The following is an 18239-nucleotide window of genomic DNA, read 5'->3' on the forward strand; positions in this document are numbered from 1 at the left end:
ATAATACAGTCTCAGAGGAACTAAAGGAAGGGTGGAGTGGGACACCATGACCATAAGGCTCTGTTGACACCCTTGCAGAGGAGGGAGGAACTTGGTAGTACTTTTTAGCTGATAAGCTGCACAGCAGCTGAAAAGCAAGTGAGATAAAGAAACAGTCCCGCTGTTGAATCAGTAGCTGTGGTGGAATCACTCTCCTTGGACTGATGCATGTCCTCGTCCCAAGGTTATGTCTGGTACTGTAGTGAGATACCTGCTGCCACGGTACAGCCACCCCTCACTGAGGAAGATGTATGACTACAGCCTTTCAAACTCCACCAAAATGTAAACAAACAGTGTAAAAGTGAGTTAAGAATGAGAAGAAGTAAGGGAAGACTCCATTGTAATTTCTGGGATCAGGTGATGGGTTTCATCCTAATATCTCTGCTCAAAATAAAGCAGAATCATACCTACTAGAAATGTAAGTAATCTACTTTACTTCACATCTGCTCAAAAGGAAGATGGTGCTCTTTATCAAGATAAAATTTTTCCATTAACAATAATTTGTGACAGTAAATTTGTTTTTATTAAAATCAGGGCTTAACTTACAATGCCTTATGTTGCCTGCCTGTTACTTTGATGAGTAAATAAAAAGGCAAGGACATGTAACAAAATATGCTCAGTGTCAGATTTAAATCTATTCTGCAATGCTATTTCCAGATGGTAAGACAGGTGTATTACTTTGAACATACCAACAAAGTATTTCCAATTCTGGTTTTCTAAGTCATATTGCTTTTCAGGGCTTATGAATGATTTACCAAAGGTAAAATGAAATGCAAATTCAGATATCTGATATAAATTATATATATTTAAATGAAGTATGAATACAGTATTCATAATGTTAAGTATGGGACTTCATAAGTTTTTTAAACAACTAGAAGATCTGCCAATGTGCCAAACCTATTAGACAGACATGTTTTGTCTACTGCCATATTAGACTACAATTTTGAACAAAGCTTGAAGAGCAGGATCTTCTCAGCGTTAGTGCTGAAAAGGCTTCCGGACATCTAAAACTTCTATTTTATGAAACTCCTGAATGCACTCCTCTGATGACACCAGGAAGATAATTACTTTTTACTCTCTAGTTTGTTCCTTGAACTGCAAGAACTGGCTTTAAAATTTAGCTAAAGTGTTTTATTGATAATAAGACCTTGGAGTTTTTATTGCATAGCATGAGCAGGTAAAAACTTCTGGTTTTGTCTTTGGGTTTCAGAATCTTTAAGTAGTTCATGCTCAGTACGACTGACTTAGTAAGATTACTACACATTTCAGCAGTAACTACATTGCTGCACGCGTAATTGAAGGATCATACAACTTACGCATTTCACCTTGTCTTGAGGAAAAGTTTGTGTAAGTAGAGCAAAGATTCCACCATGATTCAGCTGATTCTGAAGAAGATTCAAAACCAGATGACTCTGAAACATTTAGAAATAAGGCACCCCTGTGGTGTGTGGTTTTACTGCAGTTATATTCTAAAATTCTCCAAGAAATAGTTCAAAGATTTTGAAAGCCCTGTAAGATTAGGCTTTTGGATTTTTGGGAACACACTAAGGAGGTTCACAGTTCATCCTGCTCTATTCACTGCACTTTGTGCATCTTTGAAGTAAAACCATTTTGAAAGCACTATCTGCAACATGGAAGAAATAAGGATAAGAACATCCATATTTATGAACATGAAAATGCATAGAACAATGGCAGTATGCCTAAAGTTACGTAACTTCATTAGACACTGGAAACTAGAAGGTTTTGAGGAGAGTAAAACCCAGAAGAAACATCTTTTACACTGGATTCTGTTGTTTTTAAATGAGAAAATCTACTTTCCTGAATTGTAATATGTGGCTGAGAAGGATGCTTATGATTGTCCTGAAGCAGAGGACAACACTTACCCTGAAGATGACATGCCATCCTGGCAGACCTGTGAGGTCCTGAGTCACTTCAGGAGAAGTTTTAGCAGCCTTCACACAGAGGGCAGCAGAAAGTTAACATGGAATCCCTCACTGTCACAGAGAAGCCTGTGGCCTTCAGGCTCAGATTGCAGAAATTCTATGAGCAGGGAACCCAAAAATTTGTTTGCTAATGCTCAGCCACACATTAAACAGTTTTGTTATGGGTGTTAAGTGCCATTAAGCACTTCAGAAGCTTTGGTTACAAAAATGGGAAAAGCAGAGTGATTACTCATTGATTTCAATGGAGACTGCAGGAACACACTGAACAGGAGTTCAAGTGGAAAAACTGCTGTCCAGGTGGCTCTGATTGTCATGTTGGCTATGATTGTGTCATTTACGTAGACAAAGTTCCCAAATTTTGTGGAAACACCAGGAAGAAACTTTGGTTCATGGAACTGGATGGATGCCCCACAGATGGTCCAGTGTTTGATGCACTCCCTTACTCCTCAGATAATGATCCAGCCTTGGCTTGAAATTACACTGGTTTTGCTAGTGCTAGAGAGCTGTAGGACATGGAGAGGAATGAAGGGGAAAAAGATGGAACCCTGTGCCTTGATGAATCTGCAAATGCTACGGATTTCTAAGTAGGTAAGAGTCACTAGCAGGAAACACATGCTTGTTCGTGGTCACCTATTGGAGGCCTAGCAGTTCATCGGCAGTGAACAGTTTTTCTCAGGTGGAAAGCTTCCAGCCTAGCTGGTTGCTGTGGAAGATTCACACACACTTTGTGAATTCGAAAAATCCATCATACCATAAAATTTTCTTTGCAATAGCAAAATAAAAGTTGTATTACTTTGATCAAAACAAATTGTACTTGACCTAGGACACTCCTGCTCTCCTGACTTCAGAATGCCTTCTCCAGAACATTTGAACATGACAAAGAAATTTTTCCCACATCCTAAGAAGCTGTAGACCTACAAAGTCAAATTACTTTGGAAAACCGACTGGTAGAAGATAATCCTGAAGACACATAGTATCAAAGCTTGGCTTTGGAATAGTAAATGGACTGGAGTAGATTCAACATCTAGCTTTTCCACAACTAAATAGGAAGGTACGTAATTGAGTCACTAAGTAAAGACTTGTGTTCACAATTTTCTTTAGAGATAGCTGATAAGAAATATGTCCGGCTTTGTGTAAGAAATTTATAGAAAGCCAGCTGCATAGATATTTTATGTATATGAATCAGTGCATGGACACAGTTACATTTGGCATGCACAAGCTGCTGATCACATTTTGGTTTTATTGGTCCAATTAATCTCTTTCTAATGTAGTTGTAGTGGGTTTTTAAAAGATTTTTTTTTTAATTAGTGCTGTTTTTCAATAGAAATAAGATGCTAAGCCCAAGAACTGCAAATGCTGAGATGGCAATTTTTCCAAACAATACCAAGTAACTTCAGAGGAACCTAAGCCTCAATAAGACAGTGCATTTTTTTTTGTCTTCTGTTATCATTCTTCAATATCACTCCTCTTCCTTGTGTTAATACAGAACAACATCATCCCTATAAAAATGTACTTCTTTATATCAAGATACTTCTTTCCAAATTATTTTATTCTGCATATTGGGTGGATGCAAGGCATTGCTGGTGTGGCAGGTTCTGCTAAGCAGGTTTATAAATCCCATTGTGAAAGGAAAGGTCAGAACTACTAGGCAGTATACTTTTATTTCTGTTAAAAGTAATGAAAAGGTATATAACATTTGGCACTTTTCTCATTCCTTTTCCCTCAATATTTTTTTAATATTAAATACAAAGGTTCAGCAACACTGGCAGAACATGAGGTGTGTAGGGAGTCCAGTGGCTTGGTTCAGTGACTCACTGAAGCTGCCTGCTGTGGAAGGCCTTTGGTCCTAGCAGCACAAGCCTCTGGCATCAGGAGTGTGACTGTCAGGAAGCTTTGTGAATGGTCGGACCGGGAAGTCTCCTTAACTCCTTTAAAAACCTTGTGACTGCAGGGGTCCTCAGCACAGCCACTCACAGCAAACATGGCCCAGTCATTTCCATGTCATTCGGCTGACACCCAAGCCAGAAAACAGCACGGGAGTCAAGCTCTTTGGAGAGATAAATTCAATTCGTTTTAGCCATCATGCCAGTAGTAGCTCAGCCATTTTTGAATAGCTCAAGAGATGCAGTAATTTCTAGCCTGCGGGAGAAAAATATTCAAAAAACTGTTATGGGTATGCCACATTTAAATCCCTTGGACAAACTAATGGGTTCAGTGGAGAGCAAAAAGATGATTAAGGGATTGGAGTACCTCTCTTTTGAGGGAAGGCTGAGGGAGTTGGGCCTGCTGAGCCTCGAGAAGAGTTGACCAAGAGGAGACTTATCAATGTCCGTGAGCATCTGGAGGGAGGATGTAAAGAAGGCGGATCCAGGCTCTGCTCGGTGGTGCCGAGCAACAGCACCAGAAGCAATGGGCAGAAACGCCCGTACCGGAAGCTCCACCTGAACACGAGGAACAGCTTCTTTACTGTGCCGTGACAGAGCCCTGGAACAAGGCTGCCCAGAGAGGTTGTTGAGTCTCCCCCACTGGCGACATTCAAGAACAGCCTAGTCGCAATCCTGGGCAACTTGCTCTGGGATAACCCTGCTTCAGCAGGGAGACTGGACCAGATGACCCTTTGTGGTCGCTTCCAGCCTGACCCGTTCTGTGACACCTCGTACCTTTACGAGAGCGGCAGCAGGGCGCGTTCGGAGCGACCCCGGGGCCGCAAAGCGCGGGGCAGGCGGAGCCGCGCGGCCCCCGCCGGCCGCCGTAGCCCCGGATAAGCCGCGCCCGGCGCCGGGAGGGGCAGGAGGGGCGGGGCAGCGCCAGGCCGCCCCCTCGAGCCGCGGGGCGGGGCGGGGCGGACCGGGCCGGCGGGGAGCAGCAGGAGCCGGGGCGGCGGCGGCGCTGCTGCTGCTGCTGCCGGGCGGCGTCGGCCGTGGGGCAGGATGGTGTTTGAGTCCCTGGTCGTGGACGTCCTGAACCGTTTCCTTGGCGACTACGTGGTGAACTTGGACAGCTCCCAGCTGAAGCTGGGCATCTGGGGAGGTAGGGGCCTGGCGCGCCGCGGGGAGCCCCTGCCCGCCTGCCCTGCTGCCGCCGCGTGCCTTCCTGCCCGGCCGGGCTCGCCCCGCCGCCCGCACACGGGAGAGAGAGGGCCGGGGAGGCGGCCCCTGGGCGCTGCCGGGCCGGGCCGCCTGCGCGCCCGACAGCTCTGCCGCCCCTCCACCTGCCCCGCCGCTCAAAAATAGTCGCGGGGGCGGTCGGGCGGGCGGTCGGGCGGGCTGGGGGGCGGTGTCCGCGGAGCAGCCGGCTGCGGCAGCGGGGGGCGGCGGCGGAGCGGGAGGAGCTGCAGAGCGGGGGCAAGAGAAACCGGGCGAAGTGCTGGAGGCGCACGGACGGCCGCTCCTGTTCCGTGTTTCCCTGTGGAGCCGCCCGCGGTGTCCCTGGCTGGGGACGGACCCTGGCTGGCCGCGGTGTCTCCGGTGCTCGCGGAAAGTTTGGGAATTGGTGGGCGGGCGGCTTGGAGGCGGGAACCTGACCTGGTACTAGGAATGCGAAACTGATCTGGCTTACGGGCGTTTTCCGTGGCCCGGAAATAAACCGTGCCTAAACGCCAAGGGTTTCGACGGCGTTTCAGTGGCAGGGTTTTAGTACTGGAGAGTGGCCTCTCCGCGAACGGCAGTAACATCCCATTTGTTCTTGGCGCTGTTGTCTGTAGGTCTGGAATATTTGTTATTTTTAGCCTTAAAGAACCAAGAGTAGATGCTATCTTAGGTGTTTGCAGAGGCGGTTCCCAGCTGCGCTAGGCGAGGTAAGCAGTGTGGTCTGTAGAATTAAATTGACATGCCAGCTCCGAAGGCAGCTCAGTCACACAGAATGTGCGCTCCTGAGTCCCCTTAGTACGGTACCTACAGGAAAACAGCAGCAAAGGTCTGTCAGACACAGACCATGAGCAGATGCCTGTGCAGTGACCACTGCTGGCTCAGTTTAGAATGTGCATGTCAGGTGTCTGCAGCGTTAGCAAAAGCGAGCGGAGGTTCAGGGTTTTTTTACAGGTGCATTCATACAGTAGGTGTGAAACATCCTCGAGGAATTCCATTCCTAGGCACTCATATACATTAACCAGATTTTGTAAGCTTCTACTGGAGCTTTTTGCATCATGGACATTTTTGTTTTCATGCTTGTTTTCTGAAATGGCGTCCTTACTTAGTTTCATCTCTGTAGTAATTTTCCTTCAATTAGTCAGGTCGTTTATAGCATCTTTGTAAAGCTCGGTCTCTGTATGGAATCTTAACATAGCAACAGCACATGTAACTGCTGGAGACAATGTAGAAGTCCTTGATCCATAACAGTAAGGCTTGATATCACATATCTCTTACTGATTAGGTGAGTCTTATTTGAAAGGTTTGACCAATTGCGCCTTTCAGCAAAACTGTGTCAAACTAATTGCTCGATTTGGGTACTGAAGTTGCCACAGTTTCTTCTTTTCTCTTCAGTGAAGACAGGTGGAATATTTAATGAAATGCATGAAACATTGTAAATTTTTTGGCAACATTACAAAAAAGGTTAAAGCTTCTTTTTCCAGCTCTCTAGGTTGCCGATGGCTAGTTATGGCAGTTTATGCTGTAACTGTTAACATATAAGATAAGCAACTATTAACAGATTAGATGCACATTGTCTCAGTTTGAAAAAAAACTAAAAAAACCCCGGAACAACCCAACCCAAACAAAAACTAAAAAAATCCCCTCAATTTTACTTTGAAGTTTTGATATTCAGCTGTCATATTTTTTCATGCCTGTGGAACTTGATTTTCTTTTTTTATTATTTCATCTTCAAGAAACTCTCATATTTTAGAAGCTTTAGTATGTTTTTATTTGAATTAAATTTCTTGCTTCTCTAGTGCTTATATAGTAGAACTAAATTATTTTTCTCTGCATAGCCTGTTGACTTGTTTGTAGTGTGTGCTGATATATGGAGCTACCTATGTCTTCCTCTAAGAGGCTCAGAACTGCTGTGTAGCATTGGTGAGGCATCACCTGTGGAGTTTTCTTTTTCTTCTGGTCTGCCACATGATGCTTTCTTTTTACTTAAATTGTGTTGAGTGGTCTGTGCATCTGTAATATTTCTTTCATTTCAAATATCTCAAAGGGCCTAGAAATTGCATTCTGCTATCTAAAGGCAGCAACTATTAGTAATAACTGCAGTAGAATACTGTTTTTATATGGAGTGCATAGTTGATTAGCACCTACGCTCAGAGTATACCTGAAGTCTATGGATAACTTTTTTAGCTTGCTAATTACTGAAATTCTGTAACTAAGGTATTTTTTAAAAAAGTGCTATTTTACCTTTGTATGTTGTGTAAACTTAATGGTTTTTAATGTTTGTCTCTGTGCTCTGAAAGCATTTCCATTACAGCTGTGTGTTTTCATACAGTGTTTGTCTTTGTGTGTCTTGATAAGATTGCTAAATTTTACATAAATCATGTACTATTGAAATTAAATTGTCGTAAGTCCATCAAATGAAAAGAAAAAAAAAAAAAAGAGGAAGTTGTTTAGGTTTTTTTTTCCTCCCCTGTAATAAATGACCACTGCATTTTGGATGCTAGAGCATTGCACAAGTGCTATATATGTGTGTATATATATATGCCTTAAATTATATATATATATATATATATATATATATGTATGTGTGTGTATATATAAATGTATGTGCATATGTGTATGTATATATATATGTATGTATTATATAGTCTTAAATTTTAAAAGGCATGTATTTTTTTGCCTCTGAATGATTAAAAACCCAAGTGGTTTATTTTAAAAGGCTGTAGGGAGCAAGTTGTGGCCTTGTGGTATTTTAGAGCTAGCCTGTGTAAATTAAGGCTTGCAACCTGTTTATAGACTGAATATATATGTATAAAACCTAATTTTACATAGTTTCAGCTTCTGTAAATTGAGAGCTTTATTAATGACTTATAATGAGCATTCTTAATATTAATCTTAGTTTTGATAAATGAGAGAATTCATCATACAGCGTTAAAACTATGGCATATTCAATCTGTGTAGTAAAGTTGTGTGATGATGCTGCTCCAGAAAATACATGAACACTTTAATAATTACAGAAATGCTGTGATTTTTTTTTTCTTGTTAAAACCCACTTAGATTGAAGGGTGAAAATGTAGACTGTCTCAATATTGAAAAAAGATGTGTTATCTGAAAACACTCATGGCTGCGAATGTTGCAAGAACTGAATGACCTGAAATATAAAAGACAGTGCAGAAAATTGAAGGTAGCTCAACCTACACAGGTAAAAAAAGGTAATTTGAATGTGTAAAGCTAATACTGGAAAAGCCAAGGCTCAGAAGAAAAGTGTAATAGGAGAAAATCATATGCCTAAGGAACTCCATTAATATGAAGCAAGGTAGAAGACTGCTACTCTGTTAGGCAGCCATCAGAGAACGCTATTGGATGGCTGAGGCTGGGAAGGACTGGTTTTTTTAACCTCTTTTTGTTTGGTGTTTGCTAAGAAAGATAGTTTCATTGAGCTGTGTTAACAAGTGTGCAAGTAATTGGCTTAGACAAACAGGTTAGGTAGGTATTAGGTGAGTTAGATATTTTTGAACGCTCTAGACCTGGTCAAGTTAAAATACCTGAAAAGATGAATGCAGTAATGTGAGATATATACAGTTATCTTTGACAAAAAGTGAAATGCCAGTGAGGTTTCCAGTGTTGAGAGACCAAACAATTGTTTTATTACAGTTCATGATGCTATTATTTTCTTTTGACTATGTCTAAATGATTTTTCCATGTCTTGGTCAGACCCTCTTACTGCTGTTTAAAAAGCTTAATTCTTGGTTGACTTAGCATACTTGCTTATTAGGTAATGTCTCAAATATGTCTTACTTAACACAACTTATTATTTGAATAGCTGGTGTCTCTTTTTGGGACAGCTGTGTTAGTAAGATGATATAGGCAGATAATTGGATAATTGGCGTGTTTGTGAGCGCACAATCACCTTTTTTTTTTTTTTTTTTTTTTTTTTTTTTTTTTTTGGCTACAACTGTTAGTGAAAGGTTACTTTTGTGTACCTTGCCTTGTCTAGGTATAACAGGTGCAACCTCCTCCCCTTACATAATAGTGATTTGAATTCACTTGAGGGATACATAATGTCTAGTAGTTTTTGCTGTCTTTGATGACCTATTTTACAATAGATGTCAAAAGATGAGGTATTTGGCAGACACTGATCCTCAAAGGCTTACAGCTTGTCTCAAGAGGGTATGCTTAAACAGAAATAATTAACAGCACAAACACAAGAGGGAAATGACTAGCAAAGGCAGCTGTTTGTGTTAATTGATCAGAGGTGTTTACAAGCTGACAATGCTGTTAGAAAAAAGCAGCAAATTTGTTAAAATATTTGAGCAGGAGTGTTGGGTACAGATCAGGTACTAGCTAAAGTATTTGCATTTTCTGATCTTTCAACTCGCTCTCTCATCTGCTTTCCTTTCCTTGCCCCTTTGTTTGCGAGATAGCAGAGAGTGGTTAATAAGGCAAAATCTACAGGATTTTGATGTAGATTAATTTTCTTCTTCCTCCTTAATATTCTATTTACAATTATAACAAAATTTCGGTTAGGCCTCTTTGGTGAAATAGTTCACTAGATCTCTTTTTGCAAGCTGAATCACTGGTAGTAGATGTTGATTCATGCACTCAAATTAATGAAGTTATTTTGAGTATCTAAAATTAAAACTGTAAGCCTGTTTATGCTAGAATTTTGACAGCTGTTTTATTTTGTTGAATTATTCACATTGTGCAGAGATTAGTAAATCTAAAAATTTCCTTTATAATGTAGCCTAAATAAATTCTCGACTTTGCTATAGATATTTATAACTGTTCTGGCTTTTATCATTGTTTTGGCTGGTAAGCCTGCATGTTTAACCCTGAATATTTATACAGCTCCAACTACTTGTGCATACAGTTTCTATGGTTGCATAGTTGGGTAATTTTTAATCATGCATTGGATACATTTCTGACATAAAATATATGACAGGGGAACACCAGCCCTGCAAAAAACCCCCAACCAACCATCAGCAAAACTGACAATCAAATCTTCATGTATTTTCTGATTATTGCAATTGAAACCTACTGTCAGTACTCCAAGACTAATTCACTAGCTGTGTTACATCCTGTAACTAGGGTTTGTTCTCTGGTTTTTCCGCTTCTGTTTGTGTGTGCTTTTGGGCTTTTGCCTCCTATCCCTGGCAGGATGGTCAGGATTCAGTGTAGTTGCACTTAGATCTACATTTCATTGCAAGAGAAATGGCTACATGTGGTAGAGACTAAATTTTGGTGGTGAAGGAGAATACTAGCATGGTCGATAACTGCATTTCAAATCCTGAGCATCAGAGCTGGTTGCAAACTTTGCAAGTGTGGTGGCTTTAGAAATATTTCCTGTTTACTGCAGGAATGTTTAGTCAGTCTCTCAGGCTCCCTTTCATGTATAGGAAAAATAAATGTTACATCAATACAGAAAACCTAGTGCCTCTTTAGTAGGCTTTTTTGTGCTTTGATGGTCCATTTGCTGTTATCAGACCATGTCAGGGTTTTTGTAAGTAAACTATTATATTTTATTAAACATGTTTCAGTAATTTTATACTAAAATTCAGATGCCTGGAGTTCTTCTAATATGTATTTCTTCTAGTGATTCATAACTAAAACATTAAACATTTTAATTGTAAAATCATAAGTGGTTTTTTAAAATTGAAAATCATAAGCCAAAACTGTGAAGAATTATGTACCTCGCTTCCACATCCCAGCATTTAATGTAGAAATTTCAAAGTCTTCCTGTTCGAAGCATTATTGATTTTGTGTTTATTGTCTGCTATTATAACGTGCTCAGGTAAAATGAGAAATAGTTCTGCCATCACAAAATATTGTTGGTAGATGCTTAAGATAATCCTTACTCACTTTGCAGTACTTTGTTTTTGGAAGCATCCAGGCTGCCAGATATTGTAGCTTGAGTTACTGTGCCTCTGCCGAGCTGTGGCATGTGTTGGACTCTTGATAAATGAGAGGGAATGTTTACATAGCCATCAGTGAAAGTGAAGAAACTCAACCCAGTTCAACTGCTTCATGTGTCAAGTAGTCTTACAGTTTCCTTGTGAATGTTTTTAACATGGCTCAACTGACGCACCTCATGCCTGATAACTTGGTTGTGAACCTGAGCCTTTGCTCTGGATACCATTAGAATTACTTGCCATAACTGTATTATGATTAGTGATATCTTCTTGAAGAAGCAAAAGGGGTTTTTTTTAGTGTTAAAATGGTCTCTGCAGAGTAAGCTTTATCAGGGAATAAATTTAGAATGAAATTGAACCAATGGTATATAAAACTATTATCTTGTTATTGTCTACAAAGACTGTTAATTCTAGTTCTTAGAGTAGTTATAGACTACTTTTGGGAATGCTCTTTGCTTTTTTTTTTTTCCCTCTTTTCTGTTGTTCCTGGCAATGTGTGTGTATTTTAAGGCTTATCAGCAGTGTCATCAGCTATCAAAACACATCCATCTGTGTGTAGTATTTCTCTGGAGAGACTGATGTTAGCATGTGTCAGATGTATAGGCTTCTACTGGAAAGTGATTATAAATTGTTACAATGAACAAATTAAAATGTTAAAACTGTAATAGTATTTTGTGAGTGCTGTGAGATGGATGGATTAGTTTACCTCTAATCAGCTCTTCCATATCAGTTCAACGACTTAAGCCAACTCTTCTAATGTGTGCACTTTTAAGATTTGGGTCCAGTTTCCCAAAATTGGCGCTACTTTGAACAGTTGTTTATTGCCATTAACACTACATAACTGCAAGAATATTCTTGCAATTTGAGCTCCCATTTCCCCATACATTTTGCTATTTCTAACATGGGTTCTGAAAGAAAAGCATTTTTGGGTCAATTAAATCTTTGTTTGCAACCTCGAGTTGTATTCCTTTCCAGGCCAGTAATATGCTTCTGGTTTCTGGAATCTCATTTATGCCCCTGTTCAGCTGTATCAGGTATCTGTTCCATGTGCATGTGTTAACGCTATACAACTAACTTGAAAGTAACCATCACAGAAGCTCCATTATTCTTCTAGATTTTGTAGAAGACATTGCTTTGGACTATCTTCATGTTTAAGTTATGATTTTTTTGTCCCAATGTTCCTTTTGTTATGGTGAGTATTTGGTGTGAAGTGTATTGTAAAACTGATCTTGTAATTCAAATTTTATTTGTTCACAGTATACTGAATTTCTCTCCTTAAAAATCAGATTACTGAAGTGCTTCCTGGAATTTTTATAAGCCTTTAAATAAAACTGGCAAAAATAAGACCTTTTGAGGGCTAAAATTCCACTCACATTTACTGTTGCTAGATTTCTACAAGCATAGGAGACAGACGGTTGAGGGAAAAGAAGCTAATTTTTTATTTCAAAATGGATCCTTGCAAAATTGAGACAGGGATTTCCAGCATTTTTACTTTGAGTAATTTTAGGTTATTTTCATGAACATGCAAGCTCCATGAGATAATCTCAGATATTATTTTGTAGAATGATTCATCATCTTTCATGGTCTTAATCATCTTTCATAGATATATGACGTGTAGGCTGTGGATCTCTTCCACAGTAAAAGTTTTGGGAACCGTACATCATGAACCACTGGGAGTGTCCCACTGTGGAGGGGAAGGGAGTGCCCAAAATTTGTGTGTACCTGTGGTCAGAAAGGAACAACAAAAGTCAGCGTGTCTGTAAAAATCTACAAAGTTTTATTATTAAATTATACGCACAGTGTAGAAATCATCGTAAATTAGTCCCTTATAGTATAAACACATGGTGGTAAATGTAGGATAAGGGGTGGGTGAAAGAGAAGAGAGAGAGACAGAGATTAAAGTGCAGAGAAAGAAAGGAAGAAAGATCAGCAGTCCTGACTCCAGCATCATTGTAGCTGATGGAGGGTCCTGGGGCATATGTTTGCCCAGGTTTGATGTGGATACCTTTATACAGTTAAGGTTTCCATGCCATGGAGTTAATTTGCTTTTTTACTATGCAAATGAGTTATCATCTGCAGTTCATTTTTCTAGAACTTTCTGGAAGTGGGTCTAAGGCCTGTAGGGGTCTCTGGAGGTCTTGATCCCTTCGTACTGGATTGACCTTAGGTTAACAGCCCATGCTTCTTGACCTCATTCCTTTGCTTATGCTCTACTTCAGGAACCAAAACATAACCTTTGTCCAAGAAGAGTTCTGGCTTATGTCTGTATGGCCACCTTTTCTTGCCACATCCCATTGTTTCTCATGGCATGTTCTTACCAACAAATCTTGGTTGACTCCACTGGTGTTTGAGACATGTACCTTAGGCCCCTTATCTTCTAGGCTTCTGTAAAGGTTCACTGATTCAGACTTCAGGACTTGCAGTGTGTACTGTTGCTACTTTGCTTATTCCAGTTTTACTTGTTGGATTCTTTTCTTTTAGGAGCTGTAGCACTGAAGAATCTGGAAATAAAAGAAAATGCACTGGTAAGCTAGTGAAAATAACAATGATACTTGAAAAAATTATTCCTGAGCTATATTTTGGGTTTAATGTACATTTTTTAGTTCTTATTTTACGATGCACTTTCTTTTAAGTGGAAGCTTACTGATTTGCTTTCTCTGCACTGTATATAGATTATCTGATTAATTTGAGATTACGCTTAAAGGGGAAAGTGTATGCATTTTTTCCCCTAAGAGAACTTTCAGCAATTGCTAAAAGAGTATGCTTAGGTCAAAAGCAATACTTGAAGGCCTTTTTTTTTTCTATAGCTCATGAAGCCAGGACTTTATTTTTGGGAATGTATTTAGCCTAATGTGGCATAACAGTCTAAATTGGTAACCAAATGCTTGCTTATCCATTATACTGATTTTTTTTTCTGTGGTTGAAAGGTAAGTTTGTTAAGGTTATCATGATATCTTTTCCTGCATTGGAACATTTCACAAGTTGCTGAATTGAACTTAAATTTTCTAAACCTCTTTCTTTCAGAGTCATTTGGATGTGCCATTTAAGGTTAAAGCAGGACATATTAGTAAGTTGCATTTTATCTTGTACACGTGCAGGAATTTCTAAACATACTATCTTTCCTTGAGAGTGACTTTAGGCATCGTAAGCAAGTAATTTCCATATGCTCGTTGATTTGTATGCTTCATACACTCTGAAGTTGGTCTTTTCTGAAAAAAAAAAACTTTTTGAAGAAGCTCTGTTGGATAAAGTTTTAAATATACTGGAGTCTTGTTTAATTACCTCAGTATTAATGAGACAATAGCCCAACACAGCAAAGATGAATAATTGGGCAGGAGTGGATCTCATTACTTGTCTTAACAAGACTCCCCAACTGATTTTTACCTTTCACTTGCCTTTTCATCTCCTTCCTTGTTTTTTGCTTAAAAAAAAAAAAAAAAAAAAAAAAAAAAGTTTTCTCATTGCAAGTTGATGGTCTTGTAAAAGTTAGTGGTTTCTTAAAGTAAACTAAGTCTAAAGCCATTATGCTTCCTTCCTTTTGACCCTGGAATAATGTATTTTCTGTGACTGATTTAATATTTTATTAAAAATTGCGCTTGGGTGAAGAAGGAGAGACACTGTAATCTCATGATCCCTGTGTTCACAAAACCTAGTATTTGACTGACTGATGATTTATGAGCTGTCCATGTGCTTTTCTTGTTTCTGAGAATGCTGCAGAGGATTTTCAAGGAGGTAGACATTGCTGTTAAGGAGGAATGTAATTCAAGGGAATAAGGAATTACTGTAGATTTGATAGTTCTGCTCATGGAAAAACTTCTTACATTGTGTATTGTGTAAGAAAATACAACCCAACTGAGGCATATTGGGGTATTTTCTGTCCAGTATAATAATCATTAAGAGATTTTATGTTTAATATTAATTATCTTTGCATTTCTTTTCCAGTCAACTATTTAACTCTATATTTCAACCTTTTCCTTTTGTGTTTGTAGGTCAACTTAACCTACAGATTCCATGGCAAAACCTTTATACTCAACCTGTTGAGGCAGTCCTTGATGGAGTTTATTTGCTTATTGTGCCCACAGCCAGTAAGTAAATGTCTAGGAAGAAGTGATTTTAGGTTGGTGGGGTTTCAGAATTATCTGAAATGGGTTGATACTCTTTTAATGAGCTTTAGCCCTAATAGATACTTTTAACAATTGCAGTTAAATAATAGCATGAAAGTCTTTCAGTAATTTACATTTCATCACCTATTTTTTGCTGTTATGTAACTGTTAAAAAATGTAAAAATTACAGCTTTTGAAATAGTATCTTTAAAAAAAATAGGTAAGTTTTTTGGGTATTATACTTTTTCACATTATGTGTTTAGGCATAAAATATGATGCTGAAAAAGAAGCCAGGCAGTTCTTGGAAGCAAGACAAAGGGAATTACAGAGAATAGAAGAAGCAAAGCAGAAGATAGCTGACCAAGGTAAGAGTGGGAAAACTAATGAAAGTGATGCTGCTTCTTTCTTTAATTCAGGAAGATGCAGACATTGTCAAAGTGTTCTAGATTATTGTTTTTGCCTTGTTACTTAAAAACTTATTAGCTATGGTTTCTTCGGTATAATTGCCATCAGTATTGCAGAACCAGCATTCTGCAAATGAAAAAGTTTGAGCATTGATATGATATGGTATAAATTTGGCTTCTGAAATATTGCTTTTGTATCATATGTTGCCTGACATTTTCTTTCCTCTTTTCATAAGAAACATTTTGTTTCCGGTACCAAAGCATTTTTATCAATACAGCTCTTTGAAGGTTTATTTCAGTCTGTTCTTTGATACATGAGAATTCTTATCTTTAAATTCAACTTCTGATACTTCCAAGAAACATGTTTTGCTCACCTTGAGTATCAGTGGGTGCTGGTCATACTTTTGAACTACCTGATTCTTCACTTGGCAGGTAGTAAAGCTAGGAAACTCCCTAGTCTAAGAATATAAATGTTGTACAGACCAAACATGTTATATACAACTGGAGTACAATGTAATAGAAAATTCAAACACTTATCATGTGAAATTTATTATGTTATTGTTTGCCCAACTTTAAAAAATACTGAAATGTAAACAAAATATTGATTTGTTTTCCTTTAACGTAGATAAAGTAAAAGAAGAGAAGCAAGACACTTTTGTAGAAAAACTAGTCACTCAGGTCATCAAAAATCTTCAGCTGAAAATTTCCAACATCCATATTCGCTATGAAGATGATGTAAGTACTTTTGTATATCTTAGCATAAGGGGTTGTGCACTGTAACATGAAATTAGGAACCTGTCTGATTTCTTGTAGTCACTTTTCATGCCGAGAGAATATAGTGAAGTTGTGGAATTTTCTTAGTCTTATAAGAAAACCCAAACTGAAAAGAAGCTTGGATCAAAACATGAAGATAATTAAATTCTTAGCCAAATATATGCTTATAGAGTATGAAATAATAATTTTTTTATCTTTTCCTGTGTTCTGTTAGATCACAAATCGTGATAACCCTTTGTCATTTGGGATTTCACTTCAAAATTTAAGTTTGCAGGTAATTTTTTTTCTCACCTTTTGTCTGAAAAACTTGTTAATATATACTAATAGGAAAAGTTGTGCTTCTGTGTATTGTGCTTTCTGGTAACATACTGTCTAATGGAAAGTACACCTATAATCATCAGCAATGCACTATGGTAACTACTTGGTTTATCAAGTTCGGCATAAGGACTGCAGTGGGTGTGCCATTAAAGATAAAATGCTAGCATGAAAGTAGATCTTTAGGAGGAAATTCTTATTCTTTTGCCTGCTGCACTTTGTGGTTTCCAATACACTTTGCTGTTTGGGCTGGATTTGGGCTGTTCATTCTGAATATTTTACTGAAACTGACTTGAGTTCCGAGACAGGAAGCTCCTACCTAACAGGGAGTGGTGGGAAAGGAAAAAGAAAGAAAAGATGATGCCTTTTTTTAATCTGGAGCTATTTTTTTTTTCTTTAATCTGAGAACTGCACTTTAAGGTGCTTAGAGTAGTAATTGCTGATGGTATGAAATTTTTTTTCTGGAAGACTGTGTAGTAGGAGCAATCTGCTCTGATTCAGTAGTTTTTGCTGTGTAACTGCTAGTCTTAAAAAAATATATCTTACATAAATGCTACTTTCTTGAATGAAATGGTAGTTTCGTGAATGCTTGTTCCTAGCACATTAAAGGGTGTTCTTTAGGCTCAAACTAAAAATAATTGCTTCCAGGATTATAAAAGAATTCAATCCCTTGTTTATCTCTGTCCAATGAGCCTATCTAAAAATATTACTGGTGTAAAGGAAAACATTTTGCAATACTGAAAACAGAATCTTATAGTATCTTTGGTTCTTGTGTGCAGCCTATCAATGTATATACATGTATGTATTTTTTGGGAAAGGTAGCCTTCTTAAGTTTTCACTTAAAGTAATGGATTAATCATCTTAAATCAGAAGATCTTGTCCCACTATTTTCCATGGCATTTAATTATGATGACATTATTTTCTTTTTTTGTAGTTTGTTTCAGTTGTAACATGTTGATGAATTTTAGGTATTGGAGTATTTTTGTATAATTATAATTCTCATTTCAGACCTCAGATAAGAATTGGAATCCATGTTTACATGATGAAACTGCCAAGTTGTTCCACAAGGTACAGTATAAACTATATGTTAAAGAATTGCTAATAAAACAAGCTGCATTAAAGTTTCTTCACAGAAAGTAAGATAAAATGTGTAATTGTATAGGCTCTATAACAAAAGTAATGCTCTGAATATTTTTATTCATCCAAACTTTGTGAAATCCAAATTATTAATCTAAAATTTGTAGATACTAATACGTATGTTTTGGTGTATTTTTAGCTTGTGCGACTGGATAACCTTTGTGCTTATTGGAATGTGAAATCAGAGATGTTCTACCATGGTGGTTGTGATGAATCATTGGTAAGTAAAGCACAAGATAGTGTATCTAGCCTTCTAGTCGAAACTGGGAACCAGAGAACCTGCTTCACATTCAGGCATTCTTCTTTTTATGTCAGTGTCCTGGGGGAATTGCTTATAACTAAAAGCATTTTCAGGAAAGAGTAGTATATGTTAACGCTTTTATGTGAGCGCATAAAACAAATAACACCCATCCGAGAAAGTTAAAAAAACCAGTCTTCTGCCAGTAACAAAATTTAGACAATTGTTAGTCATCTTAGCACTCTTCAGTGATTTTTATTAGCTAAAGATAGACATATCACTCTGTTTAAA

The 18239-nt window shown here is 38.3% G+C and overlaps 1 protein-coding gene and 1 long non-coding RNA gene across 3 annotated transcripts in view; one reads left to right on the plus strand and one right to left on the minus strand.

The window, feature by feature from the left end:
- Window positions 1–3430: 3430 nt before the first annotated feature.
- LOC310923144 lies at window positions 3431–4671 on the minus strand. Its single transcript, XR_014592549.1, has 3 exons — window positions 4412–4671; window positions 4233–4321; window positions 3431–4121 (listed from the first exon to the last, which is right to left on the minus strand). It is a non-coding gene; the product is annotated as an uncharacterized lncRNA (long non-coding RNA).
- Window positions 4672–4912: 241 nt separating this feature from the next.
- The window catches only part of VPS13A (vacuolar protein sorting 13 homolog A), a gene marked incomplete at its 5' end in the record, with an annotated part of 101478 nt that continues 88151 nt past the window's right edge, over window positions 4913–18239 (plus strand). For both annotated transcript variants that reach the window (XM_083883857.1, XM_083883858.1), the window contains 9 exons: window positions 4913–5012; window positions 13459–13502; window positions 14002–14044; window positions 14967–15062; window positions 15344–15445; window positions 16110–16219; window positions 16473–16532; window positions 17582–17641; window positions 17850–17930. In XM_083883857.1, the coding sequence (XP_083739983.1) occupies window positions 4913–5012; window positions 13459–13502; window positions 14002–14044; window positions 14967–15062; window positions 15344–15445; window positions 16110–16219; window positions 16473–16532; window positions 17582–17641; window positions 17850–17930 (696 nt within the window). The remainder of the gene's footprint in view (window positions 5013–13458; window positions 13503–14001; window positions 14045–14966; window positions 15063–15343; window positions 15446–16109; window positions 16220–16472; window positions 16533–17581; window positions 17642–17849; window positions 17931–18239) is intronic.

Source organism: Zosterops lateralis (assembly GCF_965231275.1).
Source record: "Zosterops lateralis genome assembly, chromosome: Z".
Lineage (NCBI taxonomy): Eukaryota > Metazoa > Chordata > Aves > Passeriformes > Zosteropidae > Zosterops > Zosterops lateralis.